Source organism: Rhamphochromis sp. 'chilingali' (genome assembly GCF_963969265.1).
Source record: "Rhamphochromis sp. 'chilingali' genome assembly, chromosome: 11".
NCBI lineage: Eukaryota > Metazoa > Chordata > Actinopteri > Cichliformes > Cichlidae > Rhamphochromis > Rhamphochromis sp. 'chilingali'.
In genome coordinates, this window is record NC_137938.1 from 3114692 (window position 1) to 3132881 (window position 18190).

At 41.4% G+C, this 18190-nt stretch overlaps 1 protein-coding gene across 1 annotated transcript; it reads right to left on the reverse strand.

The window, feature by feature from the left end:
- Positions 1-7419: 7419 nt before the first annotated feature.
- On the reverse strand, positions 7420-18017 carry LOC308405758 (dysbindin-A-like). Its single transcript, XM_080896490.1, has 10 exons — positions 17865-18017; positions 16987-17040; positions 16033-16083; positions 15828-15888; positions 13382-13514; positions 12699-12831; positions 12343-12365; positions 12084-12230; positions 9373-9498; positions 7420-8177 (listed from the first exon to the last, which is right to left on the reverse strand). The coding sequence occupies exons 1-10, from the start codon at positions 17918-17920 to the stop codon at positions 7909-7911; spliced, it is 1053 nt and encodes a 350-aa protein (XP_080752616.1). The 5' UTR covers positions 17921-18017; the 3' UTR covers positions 7420-7908.
- Between the last annotated feature and the right edge of the window lie 173 nt (positions 18018-18190).

Sequence of the window (18190 nt, forward strand, 5' to 3'; positions counted from 1 at the left end):
GAGAAAAAATGACCAATAATCATCCCACAGATGTAATATTATCTACAGCTACTCTTAGTACCATTGATGTTAAGTTAGACTCTTTTTCTCCAATTGATCTTTCTGAGTTAACTTCAATAACTTCACCAGTGTGTGAATGTGAGAGTGAATGAATAGTGGCATTGTAAAGCGCTTTGGGTGCCTTGAAAAGCGCTATATAAATCCAATCCATTATTATTATTATAATAATTACTTCCTCCAAACCATCAACGTGTCTTTTAGACCCCATTCCTACAAAACTGCTCAAAGAAGTCCTGCCATTAATTAATGCTTCGATCTTAAATATGATCAACCTATCTCTAATGATCGGCTATGTACCACAGGCCTTCAAGCTGGCTGTAGTTAAACCTTTACTCAAAAAGCATCTCTAGACCCAGCAGTCTTAGCTAATTATAGGCCAATCTCCAACCTTCCTTTATATCAAACATCCTTGAAAGAGTAGTTGTCAAACAGCTAACAGATCATCTGCAGAGGTTTATTTGAAGAGTTTCAGTCAGGTTTCAGAGCTCATCACAGCACAGAAACAGCTTTAGTGAAGGTTACAAATGATCTTCTTATGGCCTCTGACAGTGGACTCATCTCTGTGCTTGTCCTGTTAGACCTCAGTGCAGCATTCGATACTGTCGACCATAATATCCTATTAGAGCGATTAGAACATGCTGTAGGTATTACAGGTACTGCGCTGCAGTGGTTTGTATCATATCTATCTAATAGACTCCAGTTTGTGCATGTAAATGGAGAGTCCTCTTCACACACTGAGGTTAATTATGGAGTTCCACAGGGTTCAGTGCTAGGACCAATTCTGTTTACATTATACATGCTTCCCTTAGGCAGCATCATTAGAAGACATAGCATACATTTACACTGCTATGCAGATGACACCCAGCTCTATCTGTCCATGAAGCCAGATAACACACACCAATTAGTTAAACTGCAGGAATGTCTTAAAGACATAAAGACCTGGATGGCCGCTAACTTTCTGCTTCTTAATTCAGATCAAACTGAGGTTATTGTACTCGGCCCTGAAAAGCTTAGAAATATGGTATCTAAGCAGATTCTTACTCTGGATGGCATTACCTTGGCCTCCAGTAACGCTGTGAGGAACCTTGGAGTCATTTTTGACCAGGACATGTCCTTCAATGCACATATTAAACAAATATGTAAGACTGCGTTCTTCCATTTGTGCAACATCTCTAAAGTTAGAAATATCCTGTCTCAGAGTGACGCTGAAAAACTAGTTCATGCATTTATTACTTCCAGGCTGGACGACTGCAATTCATTATTATCAGGAAGTCCTAAAAACTCACTGAAAGCCTTCAGCTAATCCAAAATGCTGCAGCAAGAGTCCTGACAGGGACTAGAAAGAGAGAGCATATTTCTCCTGTTTTGGCTTCCCTTCATTGGCTTCCTGTTAATAATAATAATGGATTGGATTTATATAGCGCTTTTCAAGGCACCCAAAGCGCTTTACAATTCCACTATTCATTCACTCTCACATTCACACACTGGTGGTGGCAGCTACAGTTGTAGCCACAGCTGCTCTGGGACAGACTGACAGAAGCGAGGCTGCCATATCGCGCCATCGGCCCCTCTGGCCAACACCAGTAGGCAAGTCGGGTAAAGTGTCTTGCCCAGGGACACAACGACCAGGACAGAGAGCCCAGGGATCGAACTGGCGATCTTCCGGTTACAGATGCGATTCCCAACCCCCTGAGCCACGGTCGCCCGAATTGAATTCAAAATCCTGCTCCTCACATACAAGGTCTTAAATAATCAGAATCAGAATCAGAATCAGAATACTTTATTGATCCCTGGGGGAAATTATTTAAAACGGAGGAAAATACAAGTCAGAAAAAAAAAGAATACGTAAGAAAAAAGAGCTAAACTAAGAGAAAAGCAGGAGCGACTGTAACAGGCTGCACGCTGGTTGGCGCATGCGCACTAATCAGGCCCCACCTTATCTTAATGACCTTGTAGTACCATATCACCCTATTAGAGCACTTCGCTCTCGCTCTGCAGGCCTACTTGTTGTTCCTAGAGTATTTAAAAGTAGAATGTGAGGGAGAGCCTTCAGTTTTCAGGCCCCTCTTCTGTGGAACCAGCTTCCAGTTTGGATTCAGGAGACAGACACTATCTCTACTTTCAAGATTAGGCTTCAAACTTTCCTTTTTGCTAAAGCATATAGTTAGGGCTGGACCAGGTGACCCTGAATCCTCCCTTAGTTATGCTGCAATAGACATAGGCTGCCGGGAATTCCCATGATGCATTGAGTTTTTCCTTTCCAGTCACCTTTTTCACTCACTATGTGTTAACAGACCTCTCTGCACTGAATCATATCTGTTATTAACCTCTGTCTCTCTTCCACAGCATGTCTTTATCCTGTCTTCCTTCTCTCACCCCAAGCTTGCAATGACCGAGGTTTCAGTCTCTTAGCATCTACAACAGATCACTTTAGATCAGATATTACAATGAGAATGCCTCATAAGGGTTTAGTCTCTGCACACAAGACGGAAATATCAGAGGAGAAAGCTGGTCAAGATAGTTTGAGAGAGAAAATCTGTGATATAGAAAGGCATCATAAAAAGCCACATTCCCTCAAGTGCTGCAGAGGGTTTCACATTAAACCTACTGAGGAGCGTAAGACCTTACTGAAGGACAACGGTATCTGTTTTAGATGCTGTTCTTCCAACAGTCACATCGCCAAGAACTGCAACACAACAATCAAGTGAAGTGAAAGGAGGAACCATATCTCTGTCCTTCATCCAGGACCACCCCTTCCAACTCTCTTTGGTCATGGGGGGGGGGGGGGGGGGGGGGGGCACAGAAGAGACAACTCAGCCTGCTGTAACATCCACTTGTACTGAAGTGTACAGAGAGGCTAAGAGAGAAGCTTCCTGTCCTAAGATCTGCTTGGTGAAAGTTTTCCTGAAAGTGCAGCAAGAGCAAGTGACAAAGGCTTATGTTGTGCTTGATGATCAGAGTAATCGGTCCCCTGCCAGGACAGAGGTTTTTGATGTTTATGACATAAAGGGATCAGAGTCTCCATTCACACTCTGTACATGTGCTGGAACAACAGAAATGATGGGTGGAAGAGCCACAGGCTTTGTAGTGGAGTCACTGGATGGAGCCACATCAGTCGCGCTGCTGAGAATAATTGAATGTAATAACATCCTGAGTAACAGAGCTGAGATAGCTACCCCTGAGGTGGCAGCAGAACATGCTCATCTCAAAGGCCCACCTTATCCCACCACTCGATAACAAAGATGAGATCCTCCTTTTACTGGCATGTGACCTACTTAGTCTCCATAAGGTGAGGCAGCGTAGAAATGGTCCTCACAATGCCCCATACGCACAGACCTGTGATGGGTTATCATTAGTGTTGTCTGTTTAGGTGATGCTCACAAGCCTGCAACTGTGGATGCCTATCACACTAATTTGCTTGAGAACAATCGCCCATGTCCAAGGCCATGGTTCATATCAAAGAAAATTATGGGTGTAAGCCTGAGCAGGAAGTCTTTCCTACCACTGAAATACTGAGAGTTAATGCATGCACTCTTGGAAGCACTCTCTTTGATACATCTGAGGACGATAACAAAATCGGCCTTTCTGTTGAAGACAAACTTTTCCTAGAGGTCATAAAGAGACAGATGTTCATTGATGACAGCGGCAGGTGGGTGGCACCACTTGCATTTAAGGGACCTCGCCAGCGGCTGCCCAACAGTCACGACCAAGTGGTCAAATGCTAATCCTCTCTTTATCGCACCCTTGAAAAAAGGCCTGAAATGAAGAGGAATTTCTTTGCCTTCATGCAGAATACATTTGATTGTGACCATGCTGAACAGGCTCCTCCACCTGAAGTGGACAACCAGTGTTGGTTTTTACCTACCTTTGGGGTGCACCATCCTCAGAAGCCGGGTCAGATCAGAGTTGGTTTTGACTCAAGTGCAAAGTGTCATGGCGTCTCTCTTAAAGATGCCCTCCTCTCTGGACCTGACCTCAATAATAGCTTGTTGGAAGTATTGTTGAGATTCAGATGTGAAACTGTTGCAGTAACCGCAGACATAGACAGGTGTTTCACAGTTTCACTGTTAGAGAGGACCAACAATCCTGCCAATGACTTCTGTGAGCATCGCATGAAGGTTCACGTGTTTGTCAACACGTAACCAGACGAAGCGTTTCTACGTATATCTCACTAACACGGTGCAGCGAATCAGGAGGATTTCAGAACCGAAACAATGGCACTGTGTTTTTACGAGCGCTAACACTGCTGACGTAGGCACACGCTCTGCGACTGTTGCCGTGGTGACAGTGCCTGGCTCAAGGGACCTGCTTTCTTGTTACAGTGTTACAACAGAAACTGAAACCTATGACTGTGTGGGCCCCGAGTTGGATGATGAATTCCGTATCAGATTATCCATAAATGTATCACCTGCAACAGACTCAGGAAGAGAGCAACTGAGCAAAGAATGGCAGACCAATTTTTAACAAGAAATTGAGAAAATTATTCTGGAGTTTGTGGATTTTGCGCTCTCTATGTAAGGGTAGGAATTTTAAAACAAACTCCAAAATCATTTGGGAGCCAATTTAAAGAAAGTAAAATAGAGGTAATGTGAGCTCACTCGCTAGAGTGTGTTAAAAGTCTGGCTGCAGCACTTTGCATTGCTTGCTTGGTGTAACAGGGATGATTTGTCTAAGCTTATAAAAAGGCAGTGGATGCATAAAGTTTTCTCTAGTTCAGAGGAGATTATAGCTTGCAATTTATAAATGTTCCTTAAATAAAAGAAGCAGCAACATGAAATAGTTTGTATGCGACTCAAAGTTCACAGGCTGGTCAGCATATGAGCAAAAAAGAAGAAATCACATGACTGGTTCTTTTTCCAGATATTTTTTATTGAAATTTATGCATCAATTTTACAGAAGACAAATCTAATAATATGCTGTTTTCCTTTTTGTAGAATGTAAAAACAATATGAGGCATACATTCCCACCTGATAATTACAACAGTGCCAGTAGATCCAAGCTAATAATACAAATAATAAACAATAATAAACTCACAGTGCTATCCGGTTGTTCAGTGATGACGCGACGAATCCTACTTCCGGGCCTAAAGTAGTCTGCGTTTAATATGGCTTTTGTGTTGTTAACATGTTTTATGTTATGTATTTTCTTCTATTTAATCTCAAAAAGCTCCTAAAACAGTCAGTGATCACTGTTGACCTCCCTCGGCTTTTATTACCGCTAATCATTTATTTAAGCTCAGTTTTTAAAACCTTAGGATGTAGCTACAGCCCAGCCCACGGAGCAGTATATGAATGACTAACCTCGTATTGTGGATGGATTATCTCAGTTGTTCTCCTGGCTGAAGTTTGGTCCTTTTACAGCATCCTGCCATGCGATTACATTTGTTCCTGACCACCGAGAACACTCACGTTAACTTTTATCCAGTGGAAAAAAAATTAGCTTGTTTATATTATGCTAACATAGCTGTGTCGCTAGCGGTCACGTAGCACATCATTATATACCAGCTAGCCCAACTTCAGTAACCCTACAAACGTCACTGCTGTTTAGTTTTCTGTCTTCATTTATGCTGGAAGTGATAGCAGAGCTGTACGTTTTAATTTGTTTCCAAAGCCCCGCAGTCAGGACATGCTATATTGTATTTAGATAGAAGCTAGCGAGCTAACTCCCTGCTAACTTCTAACTCCGTTAAATGTCATAAATTCCGTTTTCATGGATGCCTGGATGTTAAACTCAATTGTTACACCTGGTAGAGCAGAACGCTGATCATTTTATTAAAGATGAAAGACTTTAGACAGTTTTTAACTCTCAGTAATGCCACAGTGATCGTTTGATATATGGACCTGCAGCAGAGTTTAGACCCAGACATGGCTAGTGACGTCAGACTGAACAACCGGATAGAAGTTCAGTTCCTTATTAGTAAGTTATTCAAATTAAAAGAGGGTTTTTACACAGAGGCATTCTGTCAGGACACCAAGGAGAGCAGTGTGTTTCTAGTGAAATCGTAAAACAATCCACTTTCACCTCAAACTGCTCCATAAAGCTACTTGCCTGTTTGAGATTACAGCCATCTTGTGGTTGCAGTTAGTTATCGTTGCGTATAGCTCTGGTCTCCGTGGATCCTGCTGCATAATGTCTCCATTTCCGATGTGTATCCATGTCCTGTTAGCTTGAGCTAATGAAGATGACAAGCCAGCAGCTTTTTCCTGGTTGTTTGCGCGTGCACATTAAGAAAGAACCTATGGACTGATATTAAACTGATGGGAGACCAGCTGGCTCTACCTTCACTGCTCTGAGATCATTTTGTCCTAACGATGAAAGGGGTGGAAAAACATTTTTATGTTGAAGAAATAAAAATGATCCAAGGTTTCTGATCACTGCAAAGGTTAATTCACTGAAGTGCATCAGATTCATGTCAATTTGTACAATTCAGCCTGTTCATGCCACTCTATAAAGACAAGCTAAAGCTTTGTGGCGCACATTGTCTTGCTGTCTATCTTGGCTCCACATACGCTATAGCTCTTAGTTTTGTTGCTATTGGATTTAGACCAGGAAACATCTGGGATGAAAGTCCAAAATAAGAATTAATGACCTGCACACAAGCAACTGCTAAATGAGCTGCAGCATACTGGCAGCCATGCAGCGTGCCTCATTCCTTGGGAAAGGTCACTGAGATTCACAAGACATACATATTTCTGTCCTTGCTGGCTGTCGATGGTTTAGGAGCTGACCAATGGTCAATCTCATCCTCGTCTTAAAACGGATTTTCAGACTCTGTCTAATCAAAGCGCTGCTTTCATTCACCGGGTTGAGCAGGTGACTCTTGTATTGAAGGATAGACCCATTACTAGAGGTGCCTGGTCTAACTCTACTGTCAATCCAATAAAGGCAAATAACCTCCTGTTCTGAATCTTCCAAATCTTCGAGCCTCACTGAGTTTCTCTTTGCAGAAAGAATATTTCTAGCAAAGCTTATCGATCAAGATTACGGCGTCCTGTCCCTGATTTCCTGATTTGCAGCTGAGAAAATACAGATAACAGATAAGCAGTGCAGGAACGCACGAGCAGACTTAAAATGCAACAGTGGAACCTTTGATAGAAAAAACTGAAAGAACAAGAACACGTGCACAGAAATACAGACAGCTCGTATAGCAGCAGTTGGTACTATCGAGTGTTCTGGTCTGCTCGTCTCTGGGGCTTTTCCACCGGTGTTTTTCCCCCAGTGTAGACTGTCCCCTGTCTGTCCCTTGGCCCAAGCTAGTGCACTTTTTTCAGAACATTTTGGTTGTCATCCACATATTGCTGGAATCAAATATTCTAAACAATAACGTGCAAGAGAGGAAATTAACGTGCAACCACATCATCCTCAAATGTAATTCATTAAAAACAAAAACATTACAATATGAAAACCATCCATTAGACATTTGTCTGAGTCAGAAGAATTTATCATCATCAGCTTGCCGGGTTTCAAAACTGACAAAAGATCATAAATTTCACATAAACATGCAAAACACTGCTATGACAGATTGATATTTTTATAACAGGTGATAAATACTTATGATTGTGAAACACTTTGCATACAGCGCCCTAATGTTAAAGGCTCAGGTCATCAAATTGGGTTTGTTTGTTTTTTTTTAAACAAACCAACAATGATTTTGGTTCGAATACATTTTTGACCTGCCTACACGTGGTTAGTAGAATCAATTCATTGTTTCAAAAGCTTTACATTTTGAAAAAACAAAGAAAATATATCTTTAAAAAAAGCATTGTAGGCTAACATTTGGAAGATCTTTGAGGACCAGAAAAAGCTCTAAGCCCTGCTAAATCAATGCAGTAGCCACAGGTCCAACATTCAGGCCTTTCCAAGGGTGTAGGTGCCAGTGCACAGGTCTGCTGAACTGTCACTGTCGTCAGAGCCTCTGAGTGTACCAACATCATGGAGACCAACCAGCGCCATATCTGGATGAATATCCTCTTCGTCTGACTGCACCAGAGGCTCATCGCTCTCCTGACTGGCCAGTTCCTCTTCTGGCTGCCAGAATACATCCTTGTTGGACAGCTGGTCGTTTGGGGGAGAGGTTTGGTTCGAAGATTCAGAAGAGCAACGTGTAAGGTCTGGACCTATTAGAGAAGACGAGCCTTATTTCACAGAGTACCCGACAAGCTTAATTTTCAGTCCTCATCTGACCGTAATATTTAATGCTTCCATCATTTATAGCTCCTCTGTAGAGACGAGTTGTGTGTTTTTAAGTAGTTTTAAACTTTGTGATCCACAAAAAGTAAAAGAAGAACTGACTGCGTTACAGTCAGGGTGGGTGCAGCGGCTTCGTCATGTGCGATTCATTTGCAGTTTGGATGCGTAGGGGTCAGCACCTCCTGCTCTGACAGCAGCTGGAGGTGACTGCTGCGTGGGGACCGCCACCTGTGAGCGCTTTGGCACGGGTCAGGTGGCCACGGCAGCACCCGGTGCTTGTGGAGAGTAAGAGCGATACGTGCTCTCATCTCAAAAAGTGGTCATAAGTCTTCCTAATAACACCAGCAAAAGTCGCCAGATTTGTCGCTAGTCACTTTTTTAGAAAAAAAGACGCAAAGGGGGTCTGAAAATCCGCTAAATATAGCAACAAAGTCGCTAAGTTGGCAACACTGGGCAGGGGTCAACCTCAAAAAGAGCTCTTAGATTGTTTTCTGTTTTAGGGTGGAATGATTGTACAGCATACATCTTACTTGAAAGAATGATGGATATTAGTACTGACATTAGTACATATCCATACAGCTGCACTAATACACCTTCAATATTTGGTTAAATGTCCTTTAGCAAGTTTTACTCAATGTTGCTATTAACAAGCTTCTGGCATGATGTAAGCAGGATATTTGACCACGCTTCTTGACAGAGTTGGTAACATTCATTTAAATTGGCTGGTTTACTATCACAGACACAGCTTTTATGCATTTTCTAAATGCTTCAGGTCATTCCAGATGCTTTATATTCACCTTCTTTTACTCATTATAAAACCATTTAGATGGATGTTTGGGATCAATTTCCTGGCTTGTTCTTATGCACTTACTGACTTCCCCTGTATGGACCATTGGAAAAGAACAGTTCAAAGAAATCATGAAAAGTCCAAAATGACCATGACAGCCATGTCCACGATCACTACATGTACACGTCTGACCACAAGTGTGAAATATTGTATTGGAACATTAAACATGCTGATGTTTTGACATGTTTGTATGAGTTTACCAAGCTGATTTTGTTTTGTCAGGATAAATAATTCTGCTTTGTACTCTATGACAACATGTCTTGAGTTGAGATTACCTGATGTCAATGATGATTCAGTAGTGACTTCATCTCCACTGGAGTTGAGGAAGTCATCCAAAGCCTCTTGGTCTGTGTTAGTTAGTGTCACCTGATCCAGAGAGCAAACATCAGCACCTGCTGGCTCTGCAAAAGTAAACGTACACTCCAATTATGCAATTTGCTAAACTTAATATACGAACTCTACAGTTACTGATACATACTACATGTGGCAAACAGTGCATCGTTTCAATCAACAGGGTGTATATTTCACACACGTTCTGTCTTTACACCTACTTTCACTCCTCGTTTCTCCAGAACATGCATCCACCTCTCCAGACTCACTACAGATCACAGTGTTGTCTGCCAGAACACAATATGGATGCCCCTGCAACCTCTCAATCACCACTGCAAACACGGGACTGATCCCCTCACCTCGCCCTTATTTTAATTCTCGGTTGTCTCAGACTTTTTTTTAGTACTCAGTTCAGGTAAAATAATTAGAGTGGGTGATTTTAACATCCATGCAGTTGCTGAAAATGACAGCCTTTGCATTTAATCTATCATTAGACTCAAATGTAGGGCTGCCACAAACGATTGTTTTGATAGTCGACTAGTCAGATGATCATCCATTGGACGTACAGCGTTCAGCTTCTTGCACCAGCAGCATCTGCTCTTATATAACTATCATTAGCTTACAGCTTTAAGCTTTTAAGGTGCTAACTAAAAATAAAGACAAGATGATAGTTTATTCAATTTTAATGAAATTTGCAGATTGTCTCGGTGAAGTTTAATAAACTCCTTGCTATCTAAAATATAACAGGACACTGGAGTAAATTCTCGAGCATCTCACACTTCTGATAATCAGCTGTCTGCTTGACGTTTATTCAGCTGTGTAAAAACTTTAATCTCAGCCAGACCGATTTACTCAGGAACAAATAAAATACTAAAAAAAATATAACATTACATATTACAAATAACATTTTTAAGTGATCTAAGTGACTCATATATCATGTTTAACCTGAGCAGCGAAAGACGGCGGTGGGTTTGAAAACGATCTGCCGGGAGTCCGGTGTTCTCACGGCGCTAGTGAGCCTAGCTCCCGGCTCGCTATCGAGCTAGTGGGTAACAGATGTCTCCAAAAACGTCGGAGCGCTTTTGAAAATATGTGGCGTCTTGATAAACTGAGCAGATATTTGAGGTTTACACAGCTACATTCTCGCCTGATAACATGTTAAACGTTTATTTTGCGACCCAGAAAGAATAATAAGAGTAAAGTTAAAACTAACTAGCTGCCGCCATTGTTGGAAACTGAGCTGGGCTATGCATTTGTCGGAGTCTTCGGCCTACAAAAGTGGGCACAGTAGGATGCGGTTCCTGAATTTGGACACAGCTACGACACCGGACACAGCTGCTTCTTCTTCGGGGTTTAACGGCAGCTGGCATCCTTGTACATGCAGTGCTTCTGTTTCAGTCCGTTATTACACTCTTAAATCCTGCTACTTATTCCTGCGTCTTTTGGGATCTTACAAAGCTTCAAACGACGCGTCGACTATTAAATTAGTGGTCGACGATTTTGATAGTCGACTAATCGTGGCAGCCCTACTCACATGACTTCTAAAAATGTAAAAGAGGCTGTATGTGGGCTCTTTTAATGGGCTACATACCCCAGGCCTTCAAATTAGCAGTAAATAACCATTGCTTGAAAAGCCATCACTTGACTCAGCTGTCTTAGGATAAGCTCCAACCTTCCTTTTATCTCTGTAAACCAGCGAACAGATCATCTGCAGAGGCTTATTGAAGAGTTTCAGTCAGGTTTCAGAGCTCATCACAGCACAGAAACAGCTTTAGTGAAGGTTACAAATGATCTTCTTATGGCCTCTGACAGTGGACTCATCTCTGTGCTTGTCCTGCTAGACCTCAGTGCAGCTGCAGGTATTAAAGGTACTGTGGTACAGTGGTCTTCCTCTCCTAACCCCCAACTAGTCCTGGCTGATACAGTTCAATTCAATTTATTTTGCAGCAAATTACAGCAGCACTCGCCTCATGGCACTTTGTATTGCAAGGTAAAAACAACCTCTAGCAGAACTGTTTGGGCTGATGGCAGGAAGAGAGGACAAAGACACCGTGGAAGAGAGAATAACAATAATGACTAAATGCAGAGTGGTGTATAAATACACAGTGAGTGAAGAAGCAACACCCAGTGCATCATGGGAATCCCCCAGCAGCCTACGTCTATTGCAGCATAACTAAGGGAGGATTCAGGGTCACCTGGTCCAGCCCTAACTATATGCTTTAGCAAAAAGGAAAGTTTGAAGCCTAATCTTGAAAGTAGAGATAGTGTCTGTCTCCTGAATCCAAACTGGAAGCTGGTTCCACAGAAGAGGGGCCTGAAAACTGAAGGCTCTCCCTCCCATTCTACTTTTAAATACTCTAGGAACAACAAGTAGGCCTGCAGAGCGAGAGCGAAGCGCTCTAATAGGGTGATATGGTACTACAAGGTCATTAAGATAAGCTGTGCTCCATCTTATATATGAAGAGACGGAGCCGATGAAAAAAGCCCATTTGGAGGAAGATATGGATTGTTTTTTATTATCCTGAAGTTATTCACCATTAGTCATTTTCTTAGCAGATGTCTTTGTTTGGGTGTTAAAGGCTATTTGTCATTTCATTATTTATACATTTTCATATAGTTAGACAAAGTAGTGTTAACAATCTTTCATTTGTCTTACCTCTGTTCTGCAGGTATCCAGTGGACAGGTATTTTTCCACATCTTGGTTAAAGGCTTCTTCGTAGACTTTCTGTCGCTCTCTCAGTTTTTGCTGCATGACCAGCTCCAGCTCTGCTACTTTCTGAGCATGCTCAGAACCCAACTCCTCTACAAAACAGGAAGAAACGCAGCTTAAACAACATCTGCTGGTATTGTACCAGGTTTACCATTGTTGAGAATAACATGTAAGAAACTGGAGGATGAACACGCAGAAACTCACCTTCGAGTAATTCCAACTCCCTCCTATTTACAGAAAGGAAGATTTTCATTAATCACATAAACATTTAAGGTCATTCTGTTTCTCTGACCGTTTAAATAATGTGGTGACACTTCTGCTTTTTCACTTTGAATGTAATTAGTGTAATCAAACTGACAGGAGTCACAAAGACACTCAAAAATGACAGCCATAAATCTAAGACAATACATTTCACTGATGCCTGCCTATTTCTATATAAATGGTCTGTTTTTGATGTTTATAATTACATAAAGATCATTTTATCACTTTTTAAATCAGTTTGATTTTAATATCTCACATATAAAGGTTTTTCATTAAGAAGGAAAAATAAACTGTCATACCTTTTTTTTTTCTTGTAGTTTTCTGATTGGTTGATATGTTGCTGTTTGGCTGTCTGCTGCTCACACTGCAAACACAGTACCTCCAGGTAAACCAGTCTGCTCTCCATTTCCTCAAAGTCGCCTTCCAAATGAGCTGGAAACAATCGCACATAAACACCACAAAAACCTGCATCTTTGTTCCATTTTGTCAAAAACACTGCCCATGTGTAAAAAGTCAAATTCTGTTGTCTTTGTTGGCCAGATTGTTTCGGTCACTTTAATATGAGCAGTGCAGGAAGAGCTGCTGGAAAATGTGAAGCCATAAACTGCATGTCCTTGGAATTACTGATATACTAAGGTGCTCACATACAAGTTGCTTTTTAATACAATCTCTGTTAATAAGACTACATTTAACGTATTGTTATCATCCCTTTACTAAGTTTCTCTCATTGCTTAAGTCAGGTTAACAATCTAACAAATTTCCCACACGTGGACTAATAAAGGTTTATCTTATTATTTTGTATCAACACTTGACTAAGCTTCGTAGCATAGCTGTCAGACCTCGGTGTAAAGCATTACTCAACATGGAAACTTGAGGTTTTGTGTTCAATCCTTAAAGTAGAAGCTCTAAACGCTGAGGCGGCTGACATCATATCATCATCTGACCCGCTGACTGTCATCTGACCACAGAAATGAACACGAACCTATGTTAGCAGTGATGGCATCAAGATCGCTGATAAAGGCTGGCAAGCTTTGCAGTTGTTCATGCAGTTGTGTTAGTGACGTCATTTTTCTCTCCCAGTGTGCTGAGAGCATCACTATGTCACCATCCAGTGCCTGAAACAAACAGAGGTGTGACCGTGAGCAGACCAGAGGCAGTAGGAACTGTTAGGTCGTCTGTGATCGCCACCGGCACAAAACCACAGGCTGTCTAACTGTTAACTAACTGAATATAAGCAGAGCTGATTCAGAGTCGTTGTTTTTATTTTTCAGGTTGAAGTCACTGTGTTGTCCTGCAGCCACTTCCTTAGTTGTAATCTATGAATTGCTAGAAATCACTGTATCTGTGAAGTGCTGAGCTTAAAAAAAATTATAAAGAAATACAAACATAAACATTTATTTATGCCATTCTACTTTTAAAGAGCCTACGAACTGATTCTGGATTTAACAGGAAGCCAGAACAGGAGAAATCTGCTCTCTCTTTCTAGTCCCTGTCAGGACTCTTGCTGCAGCATTTTGGATCAGCTGAAGGCTTTCAGGGAGTTTTTAGGACTTCCTGATAATAATGAATTACAGTCGTCCAGCCTGGAAGTAATAAATGCATGAACTAGTTTCGACTTTCACCAGTGTTACTGTACAATAACAATAAAGAGCTAAAACTATAAGTCTGATTAATATGATGAATGAGAATGTAATGAAAAATGAAAATGATAAGAAGAACAGAAGCCTGGTTTTAAGAGTTCACAGTTGGAAATTTCAACAGACTAGAGACCAAAGAAAAGCCATCTGGTGTCCGTATTTGGTTGGACATGTTTCTCAGATTTTTAGTAACCTCAATCACATGTGCATTTAGAAGCAAAAGTGCAGGTCTCTACATCTCTAAGACATTCCTGCAGTTTAACTAATTCATGTGCATCATCTGGCTTCATGGACAGATAGAGCTGAGTGTCATCTGCACACCAATTAAATTGTAATGCAACACCTTTGAATGATACTGCCTAAGGGAAGCATGTATAATAGGCCAACTGGTCCTAGCACTGAACCCTACATTACGCTCAGTGTGTGAAGAGGACTCTCCATTTAAATGCACAAACTGGAATCTATTAGATAGATATGATACAAACCACTGCAGTGCAGTACCTGTAATACCTACAGCATGTTCTAATCGCTCTAATAGGATATTATGGTCGACAGTATCGAACGCTGCACTGAGGTCTAGCAGGACAAGCACAGAGATGAGTCCACTGTCAGAGGCCATAAGAAGATCATTTGTAACCTTCACTAAAGCTGTTTCTGTGCTGTGATGAGCTCTGAAACCTGACTGAAACTCTTCAAATAAACCTCTGCAGATGATCTGTTAGCTGTTTGACAACTACTCTTTCAAGGATGTTTGATATAAAGGAAGGTTGGAGATTGGCCTATAATTAGCTAAGACTCCTGGCTGGGTGACGATGAGGAGGAAGCAACTTTGTGTAGGAAACCTGGTCTTGTTAAGAGACAGCATTCATCCCACTTTGGATGGCACAGCTCTCATTTCTAGAAATCTGGCCACATTTATTAAACGCCCCAAAAAGTGACGATCCAGAGTTGGGACCAGGAAGCAGAGCTCCAGTCTTACGTACCTAACAGATCATCTGCAGATCACACAATGAGTTAAACTGCAGGAATGTCTTAAAGACATAAAGACCTGGATGGCCGCTAACTTTCTGCTTCTTAATTCAGATCAAACTGAGGTTATTGTACTCGGCCCTGAAAAGCTTAGAAATATGGTATCTAAGCAGATTCTTACTCTGGATGGCATTACCTTGGCCTCCAGTAACGCTGTGAGGAACCTTGGAGTCATTTTTGACCAGGACATGTCCTTCAATGCACATATTAAACAAATATGTAAGACTGCGTTCTTCCATTTGCGCAACATCTCTAAAGTTAGAAATATCCTGTCTCAGAGTGACGCTGAAAAACTAGTTCATGCATTTATTACTTCCAGGCTGGACGACTGTAATTCATTATTATCAGGATGTCCAAAAAACTCCCTGAAAAGCCTTCAGCTAATCCAAAATGCTGCAGCAAGAGTCCTGACAGGGACTAGAAAGAGAGAGCAGATTTCTCCTGTTTTGGCTCCAGTTTGGATTCAGGAGACGGACACTATAACTTTTCTTCAGTCACTAATGAATATTAAAACGACCCAGCTTTGCATTAATGTGACAGTCGCAAACTCTATACAACTGATATTCAAGCAACCCCAGACAAACAGTGGAAAAAAGAAAAGAGGTATCATACCCTCATTCAGTCCTACTGTTTTACTTACACAATAATAATTTTAAAAGAGGTTTTTTAGTTCTTCTACCTCTTAAATTTAGGTAAACGAACGATGCCGCGAGACGTGAAAGTAGATTTCTAACAAGGCAAAAACAGAGAAATAGCTCGTACCTCTGCAGCCTGAGCACAGTCCTTCGTTCTTTTATGCAGCAGAAACCAACTCTCCTCATACCTACAAATAATCATTTTAACAGCATAAACACAACTTTTATATCAAACTTCCTAATACACTCAATGTGTGTGTGTGTGTGTGTGTGTGTGTGTGTGTGTGTGTGTGTGTGTGTGTGTGTGTGTGTGTGTGTGTGTGTGAGGACACCTGTTCAGGACTTCCAGGCCAGCACTGAAATGAGGAACATGCTCTTCAAACCTGGACAACAGACAGACGGATCACACAATGTTTGTCTGTCACAAATGAAGCTGCTTACTTACATGGTCAGCTTGTTATGGCTAGCCATTTCTGCTAATCCTTATACTCCAATGAAACAACACTGCATTTATTGCATTATATCCAGACACTAAGTTGAGTTTCCTGAGGAATCTTAAGCCTTTTTCAGGCATAGGATAAGCAGCACAGTGATGAAGTGGTTAGTACTGTTACCCGACAGCAAAACAGGTTCTGAATCAAACCTGCTGGTTGGCTGGTGAAACTCAGCCTTCCACAAGAACGTGGCTGGTCACCGTTACTTAATGATTTAACAGGAGGCAGCAAATACTTTCTCACACAGGGTCAGTAGTTTTGAACAGTTTATTTGTTTTGTTTTTTTGAAGAATTCAGTGATATAAAAACACTGGCACCTGCCACGACTACCTCTCAGCCTCCCAGCAGACACACCTGTGGTATCAACTTCAACATTTCAGGGAAGTTGTTTTCTGGCCTTTACCTGGAGGTCGAGGTCACTGAGATTTGATCTCCTCCAAGATTTTTAGTAAATGCATGTATGCTATCAATTCTCAGTATCACATTCACAAGATTTTCAGAAATCTTGACCTCTGACCTTTAGGTCACCCCGAGATTCAAACTATGGATGTTCCTGGTGACTAATTTCTTAATTGACTAAATGAGGAAAAAAACATAGACTAACCCACTAGACTAAAACTAAGAAACACTCAGATATTAATTTCAGTTTGAGAACTGTTTAATGGAAAACGTCGAACTAATGAACTCACTAAATGATGAATCATGCCGCTTAAATTTGCGGCATGCATATATATATATATATATATATATATATATATATATTTATACTTTTTTTTTAGACCCAGCTCTCACCTGGGTCTCCTCTTCATTTTGGTATTTCTTGATTTGTCTCCAAGTATCTTGAAGCTGTGGGGAGACAAGAAAAGGAAAAAGTCAGCTTAGCCGAGATCCTCTTAGAGCGGATCAGATTTTTGGGTCAACCCACTGAGACTGATTCAGGTGATTTTTAGTGCAAAATATGTCGAGGCTCGGTCTCTAACTTTCTGAACATTTCAAAAAGTTTAATATTCATCCATTAAAGTTAACATGAACTGTAGTCAGAACACACGCTGTCTGCAGGCTGCATTATTTTCAGTTTAGTGTGAGACTCATATTCATTCAAATATTGACAGCATCTCCATGACCACATTGTTACAAAAACGCATTTAAGTCAAGAACACAAAGTAACAAACTAAGGTAACTACCGTCTGTTACCTTGGTAACTGACTCAGAGTTAACGCTAACTCTATTTGATGAACACAAACAGAGTTTCCCTCCTCTCAGAGATAACAAACGCGTTATTAGCTGAACCTGCTTCTTAGAATAGAGCCCGATTACACACACTCTCCCTCAAACACACAAAACAGCTGCACTCCAAAAGTTTGTTTGTGGGAGGGGGTCATCACATGACTATCAGCTGACAGCAGTAACGTAAACAGCTGGGATCGCACCAGTTGGCACGCTAACAAATGGAAATTAGTACTGGGTATGCTGACGCATTCAGCCAGCACAAAAGCAGAATAAGAACTGGTTGGTTGGTTGGTTCAGTAACCGCTGCTCTCTGTAGCACACACTGCAGTTGTTTTTTCATTAGCTATCGTTACCTGCTATGCTACACGCTGGCAAGACCTAATGCACGAACTCAGCTAACGTTACCCAAAGTTCACTAGTGCAGAAAACAGCGGACCAACCCCGTTGTGAAATCCTGCTGGACGATGTGAAGCTTTTCTCTGAAGTTTTCAAACATGATTCCTCTCGGACACGCGCGATTTCGGTCCTGACAGCTAGCTGCAGCCACCGCTCGCTCTCGTCTTGTTGACGTTTATTAGCGGCTGCAAACAGCAGAACGGTGCATTACTGCCACCCACTGTTATGGAGTGTGGACAAAATGTGCTCAAAATAAATCATATCGAACAAACGACTGAACATGGTCTCGTCATTTTCACTTCTTGAGGTCTTATGTCGATAAGTCGAGTTCAGCTTTCATTGGACTGAGTTGCTGTCTTGTCTTTTTTCT

Excerpts from the sequence above, each read along its gene's own strand:
- LOC308405758 (XM_080896490.1), bottom strand. The coding sequence starts at position 17,920 with ATGTTTGAAAACTTCAGAGAAAAGCTTCACATCGTCCAGCAGGATTTC. Across the intron at positions 15,889-16,032 it reads GGCCTGGAAGTCCTGAACAG|GTATGAGGAGAGTTGGTTTC; the intron begins GTGTCCTCACAC and ends GATTATTTGTAG. Across the intron at positions 8,178-9,372 it reads TGAATCATCATTGACATCAG|GTCCAGACCTTACACGTTGC; the intron begins GTAATCTCAACT and ends CTTCTCTAATAG.